General features: G+C 40.1%; 1 protein-coding gene across 1 annotated transcript; it reads right to left on the reverse strand.

Annotated features, from left to right (window-relative positions):
* Positions 1 to 2,154: 2,154 nt before the first annotated feature.
* Positions 2,155 to 9,356, reverse strand: smyd5 (SMYD family member 5). Its single transcript, XM_041047390.1, has 13 exons — positions 9,237 to 9,356; positions 8,354 to 8,462; positions 7,718 to 7,857; positions 7,117 to 7,238; positions 6,693 to 6,762; positions 6,231 to 6,335; positions 5,918 to 5,980; positions 5,226 to 5,296; positions 5,016 to 5,122; positions 4,745 to 4,801; positions 4,551 to 4,645; positions 4,043 to 4,113; positions 2,155 to 3,609 (listed from the first exon to the last, which is right to left on the reverse strand). The coding sequence occupies exons 1-13, from the start codon at positions 9,327 to 9,329 to the stop codon at positions 3,459 to 3,461; spliced, it is 1,254 nt and encodes a 417-aa protein (XP_040903324.1). The 5' UTR covers positions 9,330 to 9,356; the 3' UTR covers positions 2,155 to 3,458.
* Between the last annotated feature and the right edge of the window lie 899 nt (positions 9,357 to 10,255).

A 10,255-nucleotide genomic window follows, 5' to 3' on the forward strand; every position in this document is an offset into this window, starting at 1 on the left:
GTCTTAAACGATTCTCCCTGAAGATGAATGTGAGGTTATTGTGTGGCCCACAATGTTTCAAAAGCGTCCCAGATGACTACATGGCAGAGGTACTGTTGACAATTTGTACCATTTTGATTTTTACCAAGGAAATGATTTGAGCAGAACTTTACCACAGAAATCTCAAACACTGATCAAAACCAGCAGCTCACTCAGCAGCCATGTTTGTGTTCTTAAACTGTATTTCTCTCTTGTGTTTGTTTTTATGCAGGGTGAGCTGAAGTGCAGTAACCTTACTTCAAGTCGGCTGATTTCACATGAGGCAGTCGTTCATCACCTCAGTTCTGGAGTCGCCCTCCAAGGCAGCAGTGGTATCTGTTGTGGTAACCAGTCCGGACAGCGCTAATGTAGGTTGGAGATTGTTTCCATATGGTGCCTGTTTCAAGCAGAGTAGCTTTGTTTGGGTCTAAGAACCAGCTTCCATTTCATAGTTTGTCCACTTCAAGTATGCAGTGTGAAACAGTTACACAACTTTCACACTAGCAGCCATAAACAACCCAGTCCACCTTTAACCTTGGTGAATAAATCAACAGCAGGTTGCTTGAAATTCTGAAGAGAGACAAAGTTCAGCATGCTGGGGTTAAACTACCTGAGCAGTTATTTTCACCGCCAGTTAGTACATAATTTGTTATAAATTATATAAAAATACAAAGCCTATTAATTTAAGGACAGCTTTTCAAAAACAAATGGACTGGGAGCTCTAGGGGGCTGTGATGGGTATTTCTGAACATTTTTTACATTATTCAACAGCTGATTGGAAAAGTTGATTAATCTATAATTAAATTTAATGTTAGTCCCAGCCCTAAAAATGTTCATCTTTACCCGTGAAGGCAGTTGAAGGAAGAGTCACGTTTTGCTCAGATTATTATTTGAGTTATTCCACATCTTACAGCCCCTGACTGAAAAATCCCAGTCATATTTTATTAAACCCTGTACAGATTTTGGAGTAAAACTGCATGAGCATCTCAGTCTGAGATATAAAAAAAAAAATCTGATATAGCAATGTGTAGTCAAGTCTTACAAGGAATAGGTAAAACTGCATAATGGAAAAAATCTGCCATCTTTTATCTTCTTAAATAGAGTCAAATATTGCCCCCCTACATCTGCATAATATGGCAATGACAGTAATAAGCCACTTTTAGATCATTGTAGTCTTTGAAATGTATATGAACTGTTTTGTACTTGGTTTGTCAGTATAAAAGACTCTTTCTCTGCATAGTTATAATTGCCCTTCATAAAACTCCCCCTACTTCCCTCTTCCTATCCTCAAACACTTGCCTCACTTCTTGCCCCCTCAGTCCTCAAATGAGCCTCTATCTGGCCCACCTCTCAGGGTCTGCTCTCTGACCTCTCCGCTTTCTCTACTTGAAACAGCCGCGCTGTGTGATGTGGAGGCGTGTACTATATGTATGCCTGCCCGAGCTCGACCCCTGCAGCGTGATGCCGCACCAAGGTCCACGTTCCAAAGTTACAGAGCTCCTGCAGCGATTCTGGCATGGCTTCAGAGGATAACAGCCAACGGTGGGGGAGTTCTAACTGGAGGATGTGTCCAGAGGTCCAGCCTCCTGCCGTGCTGGGTCCCAGGTGTGCATCCTTTCATGGACATAATTTGTTCTTTTTTTCTATTTCTCTTTTGTGCATCCTGGGTGAATTAGCATTTGATGCAAGTGCAGCAACAACTGGGGACTGCAGTAGAGAAGGTTAATGGAGAAATGTCAACCATAGATGACAGGAGGTGCTGGCAAAAGCACAGGATTACACAAAGACACTATTACTGTAGACTCACTCTTATCCTCTATCCGCTAGCACTAATTAGACCATACTTACTATTAGTGTAAACCGTGACTGACAGGTATCAGCAGTAGAATACCTCATTTAATCCATTTACTGATTGATGATATGAAATGAGAGATTTTCTTACAGCTAAAAGCTGGAAATGGAATGTAGCAGCCATTAAAAAAAGCATTGCTAAGTGAAGACTCAGACCCCATTGAGGAAGACAATTTGACTAAGGATTTGTGGTTAATATGCAATCACTGAACAAATATTTTACCAGTACAATCTTCTGTAGCAAAGGCAGGAGGTGTGTAAACCAGATAAACGACTCAACAGACATCCAATTTCAATGGTTTATGCCAGAGTAGTAAAAACGACAACTGCTAGGCTCTTGTTTGCTGCTGTTATAATATTTAAATTATACTTGTGTGACTTACAAAGCCATGTTCTCCTGTGCCACTGCGCTGAATGCCAATTGACAGAAAATTGGGATTGCTCTTTCAATATTTCCAATCTTTGTTGAGTAACTGAAAATATTGGGATTTGTGATTATAGTCATTGTTGTAATATTGATTCACGTGTGGGCAGCAGCAGCAATTTCACTCATGTGGAACCACTGTTTGAAATACAGTTCTCAACAAAGGGCAAACAGTTACTGACAAAGCAATTTTCCATTCAAGGTCTCCATAATACATTAAGTAAGGTTTAACTTAACCCCATAGATCATGGTATGAAAATCAAACTATATTTCACTGGCTGGATGCCTCCCATATGACAGGGCTGTAATTACAACAGAATATAAATAAAAAGCCTTGTCAATGCTGTATGCATAGATTTGTAAGAAACGTATTATAAGTAGAGCAAAAAAAAATACCTGAGAACCAATTACCCTTTGCTTAATCACTTTGTTGCCAGGAACAAGAAATGATAGCTGTTCTTCTGGATTGTATTTAGTGGACCTGGAGGTCAGACACAGTGCAGTCAGTGGGTAGTATGACAGTTTTGTTTTGGCACTGTTCTCCCATGCAGTGGATTTAAAATGACACACTAACTTAGGGGCATAAAGTGCTGACTTTCAACTGTAATTTAAAGCTGCTATACTCTATATTTTATATAGTAGCCATGAATGAAATGACTGTTGAATGTAATGTGTTATTCACAGTGACAAACACAGAGAGAATTATCACACCACCGTTTAGTTTTTGGTGTCCTTTCATACATTTCATACGAACCTCTAGGGTAAAAAAAAAAATGGCTACGAATCCTATACTATTCACCCAATATGGATGTGAACACCAAAACCCCTGAAACTTGAAAATCAGCGCTTACAACCCCTATTCTTTGCTGTATTTAAAACCCCAGTGTGTTTAAGTAGAGCTATGACTGTCCTAATACTGACACACACAAGCTGCATACATGTGCCTCCTTTAAGCAAAAGCTTTCTGTTGCTGACCTCTATAACTGGACAAAGAATGAGTGAAATGTGTTGATAATATTTTCTTTTTTTTTTCCCCACACAGTTGGACAGTCCTGATGAAATGCAGATCATGATTCGGACTGCGCTTTATTCTTCCGGGCTTCATGGTTGCTTAGCTTGGTGGCAAGAATGGGAATGGCTGAGAACAATACAGGCAAGTCTTTCATCAGACATCTGTCATCTCATCTTCCATCTCATCCCCCTCTGTTTCACCTTCTGCCTCGCCTTCTTCTTCCTCTTCCTCCTCAGATGTCACATCCAGCTCATCCATCTGGGAGATGCACTTTGGACACGAGCAGACAAACAAGTAGTTCTCCCTGGGAAGAAAGTGTTCCATCAGTTGCACTGTTGAGCCTCTAACAAGAGCGGAATTAATGGTGCAATTAATACTTTCAGCTGGTGTGATATAGGACGCCCAGGAAGGTTCCCCCTACTACCACTCATCTGGAATGGAGCTGCACCTTCTCAAGGCTGAGAATTATTGCAGGATGCAGTAAAAACTTTATGCATCTAAGAGACTTGCAAAACCAACTACGCCCCCCCCCCAGAGTCCTGGGGTGTAATTCAAAGATGAATTGACTTCATGTTGATCAATGAGGAGCATGAGCACATGAGTAGCCATCGGACCCCTAACATCTCTGCCTCAAGACTGCCCATTATTGCCTGGGAGGCTTTTTATTGATCCATATGGAATTTGCAACAGTGTGACCCCCACTGAAATGATTCATCGCAGGGATTACAGCTGTTTACCTCAGAATTTTGTGTCTGCTGTGACGGCTTCGGTCGCGTTGACAGCAGTCCAAATAACTGATGCAGATCTCCTGAAAATTGAAGAAAACAAATATTTGAACTGACTGAACAAGCCCAACATCAATAAGATGAAGTTACTGAGCCTAAGAACCTTAACAGTAAAGTCCCACAAACACGATACTGGTCTTTTTTTCCCCCTTCATGCAGGAAGTTGCTCTGTTCTTCCATCTCTCTCACTGGTGAAATGTTATACAAAGCACTCCTGTCTTAGCCAGTATTCAAAGGGGAGCTTTGCTGTGAAAGTAGCACGGCTGCTGTGACATTACTGTGCCGCGCAGATGCAAGGCTTCTCAATCTTTCTGACAGCTTGACAAACCCACTCCAATCCTCAAAGTCTCAGGCTTTTAAGACCGTCTGACAAGGGAGCACACAAAGCTAGAGAGGGATGTTCTGTCCCGTCTATCCCAGGCCGGAATTTATCACTCTAAACCCAGATGTGTCAGCTGACCTCTCCTGGGTTGATGTCACTGAGGGCACTGAGGTGAAGCAGGAAATTGTTGTCGGGGAAGGACGCCTCTGCGTTGGGCATGCAGCTGTGGTTACCTGTAGGGGTCAAAGAGGCAAGAATAACAGTGACCAGAATAACAGTGTCTTTGAACTGAACTGACAAACACTCATAACACAGACATCATCTGCACTTACAAGAGCTTTGAAGCAGAAATAGTCCAGAGCCCTCACAGTTTAGAAAGTCTCCCGTTTCTACAGAGAGAAAAGGACGAATGCACATTCCTGACCTCTTGTTCAGATCCACACACAAGTTGCATAATAATCACAGCAATGTCATTGGGTCAAGCAACACAGACAATAATAAACACTTACTTATGTAATATGACCATTGAAAATCTGCTCAGTTGAGACAAAAATAATTTACTCAAAAAAAAAAAATACTGCAAGACTGAGATAAAACTGTGACCTTTCTCAATGTCCTTGTACAGCTGGTCGATAAAGGAATCCAACTGCTCCCTCTGCTGGGCAGGAAGCTCAAGTGCATCACAGGCATGAACCCACTGACTCAAAGAGCTGGAATGAAGCAGGCAAAAAGAAGACCGGGAAGAGAGAACAGTTTGAGATCCAGAGTAAGGTTAGTAAGCTGAAGTGGAGGACAAGAGAGGAGAGTGTTTACCTGGTGCCAATGCCTTGTCCGTTGGTTCCCACCAGAGCGAACAGAGAGCGGAAACCCTCAGGAACGAACCACTGCAATATAATCATACCTTTACTGATCCATGTAAGGAAAGTTCTTTCTTTCATAATTGTCTGGCTTTTTATAGATTTATCAATCAACAGAAAAGTTCCAGCTTTTCTGGTGTGAAGATTTGCTGCTTTTTATTTTTAGCTTTTATATCACTATGGATTAAATTCAGGCCACAACAAGAGATTATTTTCATTATCAATTAATCTGCAAGTGTATGGTCTATAAAATGTCTTTAAAATTATATAATGACCTAAAAAATAAAAATAAATAAATCAGCAAATCCTCATATTTGAGAAGCAGAAACTGAAGTATATTTGGTGTCTTCGCTCAAAAAGTACTTTTACAATTACTCAGCTATCAAAACTGTTTAAAATCAATTCAAAAGCCTGACGGAAAAAATTAACACCATCTTGTGCCATTTATACTAAAAGTTATTTAATAGGAAAGACAACACTTAGTAGACAAAGCAGCCCAAATAAAGTGCTGTAGTTAGCTGCTCTGTGCAAAAAGCTCTGAGATATTACTGGCAGCTGTGCAGCATTTAGTAAAAATGGATGAATGACAGTTAATGGACTGAAAACAGGGGAAAAAAAATGTGGTGGCTACGTTTGAGATGTACTTACCCGACTGAGATGATCATCATAAAGTGCTGCTTTAAAAAGGCTGTGTAACAAAGCCAACTGCCCCTACAGAAAGAATGTGAAACAAATATATAACATTTTACATAACAGAAAAAAATGCATCATAAGCATCAGTGCCCTCAGTAGGAATTAAACGTGTCAGGGGAGAGTGACACTGTCATGCTTTGCTTACTGACCCGTAAATTACTGCAACCATCATAAGAGTACAGTACTGTCTTTGAACTCGCCAGACTTAATACATTATGCACCTCTACAACTTTGTATTTCCAGGAGAAATAACACGACGGACACTTACTCTGAACTGCTCTCCCAGGAGCTTATGGGCAATCTCCTCTTCCTCGTTCGCTGTCCGGCTGCAGAAGTGAGAAAACTGCTTCTGCCAGTGTGCTTTGTCTTTAGCCTGGACAACATAACCAACATTAACACTGTGTCACCTGGTTAGTATTGTGTACTTTATCATTAGTATACTGTATTTCTTTGCTACACTTGCTTAATGTTTTGCTGCTTATTATTAAGGATAATATGTTTTACTTAAAATAAAAGGTCAACTGAGAACTGGTGCAAACTGAATTACTGATGGTATCTACATATGAGTAACTGCACGGTCAGGGCTTGTTTTTATCAAGCCAAAATAAGCATATTTTGGTGTCTGTGTTGTGTTTAATATTTGTCTGTTTGTTTGTTTTTTTTATTATTACATGGATATTTGCATGCAACAGAATAAACTGAAGCCCAAACAATTTAATCAGAGACTCACCTGTTTAACTACAGCTACCATTTTGGCCATAAGCATGATGCTGGAGGTCTCTGGAGGATAATGCATACTCCTGATGATGAGACAAATTATCTTCTTTGAGGCATATGGAATTTTTTGAAAAATACACTCAGTGGCTACTGATGAGTCTCCACCAAATTAGCTCTGGTTCTTGAACTGCTTCCATTCAGGATTTTTGGGTTCCTTGGTGCCATCTAGTGAAGCAGCCTGCATTTCACGGTTGTCACAGTTTGCACTTCAGGTCAAGGAAAACCTGCTATTTTTGGTTCCAGCCGGGAGACAACTTTTGGGGTTTCGAAACTATTTTTAATGCTCTGACTGGTTCAAAATTAGATGGGCAAACCAGAATGGAACCTGATCCAAATTTGTGGAAAAGGGGTTGAGTAAGTATGAAATGCTCACTCACCTCCAAGCATCTTTGAGCCTGTTGATGGGGTGGTCCGCATCATCCTGGGAGGGACCCAGACAAAGAACCCTATGGTACTGATCTGCTGCAGCTCGTCGACACTCGCTGCTACAATACATCACCTGCAGAGGGAGACGAGTTCATACCAAACATAAACAACAACAAAAAAAAAACATGGACCATTTTAAGTGACAGTGATGTATTCCTTTAAAACGATAATATGATTTGTTGCCAGGTGTGACTGTTTCACATCTGCCACACTGAACAAAGCATATCAGACATGAACACACCTCCACAATATTTACACACATCTGTGTTACTCTATGTAGACTTTGTACAGAGACATTTAAATGCCTCAGTGGGTGTCACTGTATTACAGTCCAGCTTGAAACGTTATTCTTTAAAATAACATTTCGTATAATAATAATAATGGAGGTTCCACTCTGACCACAGCACATTTAAAATCAATAGGTTTCTTGTCTTACAGAATATTGATCTGACCACTTTTTTAAAAAAAAATTATAAAGTTTTGAAAATAAAAATATTAAGAACACCATTGTTTACATGGGAAATCTGTTCCTCAGTTTCTGATCGGACTGACCTGGCATTGGGGGCAGGCTTGGTGCAGCTCTGGTCGAACACGGCACAGTTCAGGGTGAGGAAGGCTGAGACCAGGGATGCCGCTCAGCCGCCTCGCATTCTCCTCTGCGGTCTCCAGAGCACGTAAGCAGTACTCACAGGCTGAAAGAGGACGCACAGCGACAGTGGAGCAGATGAGCAGAAGTAAAACCTCACAGCAGTCTATGGTGCTGTTGAATAAGACATGGCCACATGGCTCCCATCCCATATCAACACTCGCTGACAGATTTGGGTCCATTTTATGCACAACAAAGAAACACTGCATAGCTCTGTTTTGCATCTTTTCACTTATTCATGTGTCTGTAACAACCCAGGTCCCTGAAGCATAATCCAAAACTGGACAGACACAAGATTTATGTGGTTGCTTGTATGTATTTTAACTAAGAGCTTTACAGAACTTAACCTTAATTAGAACAACCCCCCAAGCCCTTCAACTGGTGCAAGATGCAGTTTAAAAGTTAGCTAAGACGTCCAGGCAATAAGCTTTCTATATGTAAAAAATTCACACACACTGGATTAGCACTTTTAGTTACTTCACTACATTTTTTTTCTTAGTATTTAAATACAGACAACAAGAAGCACTGTAGAGACATCTCACCTTTATATTTGTACAAGGCATTCCACAAAAACTGGGCAGAGATGAGAGGCCGCTCGATGAAAATGGTGTCTCCCTTCTTGATGCTCCTTTTTGCGAAAAGACCCTTGCCCTAAAACATGAAAAAGTTAAAATACATATTGTTGTACATGGTCTGTTAGTCTTTCAAACACGGAAGCTTCTGTTTATTTTTCTTAACTTTGCTTATGTTGTCTTTGAGCTTATTATCTCTAAGGCCATTGGACACAAACCCTCTCCATATACAGCTTTCTGTCAGTTTCAGGTGCCTGAATCATACTATCATATCATAACCCTTTTTCCCCTACAGCTGTGTTCTTTAAGGTGCAGGATCTAACGTGGCATTTTTGAGATGCACCTCTACTTCAGTGCCTGTAACAGTTATTGGTTTGTGTTGACTTGAATCGTCCAACATGTCTTATTTGAATAAAAAAAACAGGCTTCTTATTGTAAATCCCAAGTTCACGGGAGTTAAACCCCCTCAGCAGATACATCAGTGTATTAGAAGGAGAATAAAAAAAAGTTTGTGAGGTACCAGATTTAGTGGCTTTGTACTGGCTAATGTACTAATCCCTGCCCCATTATTTTTCCCTGCACGCTTTTCATTAAAACAAATTAAACCAACAAAAAACAAAAAAAATCCCGGTATTTTAAAACAATGACAGACGCATTATTGTCAGATGGTGTCAGAAAATGTAAAAAGTTTTATTTTATCCAGTACTTCCTGAGCACAGCAGACTCTGCTCTGCTGCCCTGAGACCCGACATATGCGACTGCAGCGCCGCCGCCGCCGCGGCGGCTGCTGAGCCGCGTTCAGCCACAGATTAGTTTGAATCCGGTTAGTCCGACATTAGAAAAACAGTCTTACCTTAATATTGTCTATAAATCTGACTTCCACGCAGCCGGCAACTTTGCCGGGATCCACGCAGAAGGAAAACATGTCATCCAGGGGAGCAGCCATGTTTCAGACGACCTTTCCCCTTTCAACCCTCACACTGATGTTTTAACTCCGGAGAGACGCGGCGCCAGCAGCGACCTCTGCGGGTGAGAAGTTTTACTGCAGGAGCTTCTGCAGCTGCTGCTTATGATTGTTCATTTATCAAAATAGTTGCATATGAATTTTCTGTCAAACAACTTACGGCTTATCAGGCCCCAAAAAACAAATTTTCCCTCTACAATAAGGTGCAATACAGTACTGTGTTAAAGAAAAACAGAATTTAAGAAAATGTAAATTTACTAACTATTTACAACAGTTTTTGCACAATGGGCGTCTTGCAATATTGAGGTTGAGTGTGTTTGTTTTCCTTCCTTTTTCTTAGTACTTATTTGGTATTTATTATTCCTGTTTTATTTTTCTATGTTGACCTTCACTCTCCTGATTCCAGGAAACGCTGTCTCATTTTGTCTGCGATGCAGTTGTATGTACGGCAAAGTGACAGTAAAGCCTGATTTGATTTGATTTGAATTAGTGATGTGACAACTGATAGCCAATTTAAAAGGTAAATAAAAACTAAAGTAAATGGTGCAAACAGTAAAAACCATGATGGATCTTGTTGAAAATGTCTGGAAATAAAGTCTTCACAAAATAAATTAAATTGTGAAAGAGCATTTATTATTTATTTTAAAATAATATAGATGAATGTTTTACATTGTTTGACTAGCAAACATTTAATAAACTTGTAGTAGCAATAAAAGTATTATACAAAAAATGTAAAATACTAGGTCATCATCAGAATTATAATATATAGGTTTTACTTTTACTGTTTAAAATATTGTACAAAAGAAGTAATTCATTAGGAACACAACAGTGGTTTAACAAAAAGTCAGTAGAGGAGTAAAATGCCCTTCATACAAGTTAGGAAGGAGAGTTAATATACAGTGTTTGGC

The sequence above is a fragment of the Toxotes jaculatrix genome, chromosome 10, assembly GCF_017976425.1.
Source record: "Toxotes jaculatrix isolate fToxJac2 chromosome 10, fToxJac2.pri, whole genome shotgun sequence".
Classification (NCBI taxonomy): Eukaryota; Metazoa; Chordata; class Actinopteri; family Toxotidae; genus Toxotes; species Toxotes jaculatrix.

Excerpts from the sequence above, each read along its gene's own strand:
- smyd5 (XM_041047390.1), bottom strand. The coding sequence starts at position 9,329 with ATGGCTGCTCCCCTGGATGACATGTTTTCCTTCTGCGTGGATCCCGGC. Across the intron at positions 6,763-7,116 it reads AGGCTCAAAGATGCTTGGAG|GAGTATGCATTATCCTCCAG; the intron begins GTGAGTGAGCAT and ends TCTCATCATCAG. Across the intron at positions 5,981-6,230 it reads TCCTGGGAGAGCAGTTCAGA|GGGCAGTTGGCTTTGTTACA; the intron begins GTAAGTGTCCGT and ends TTCTTTCTGTAG.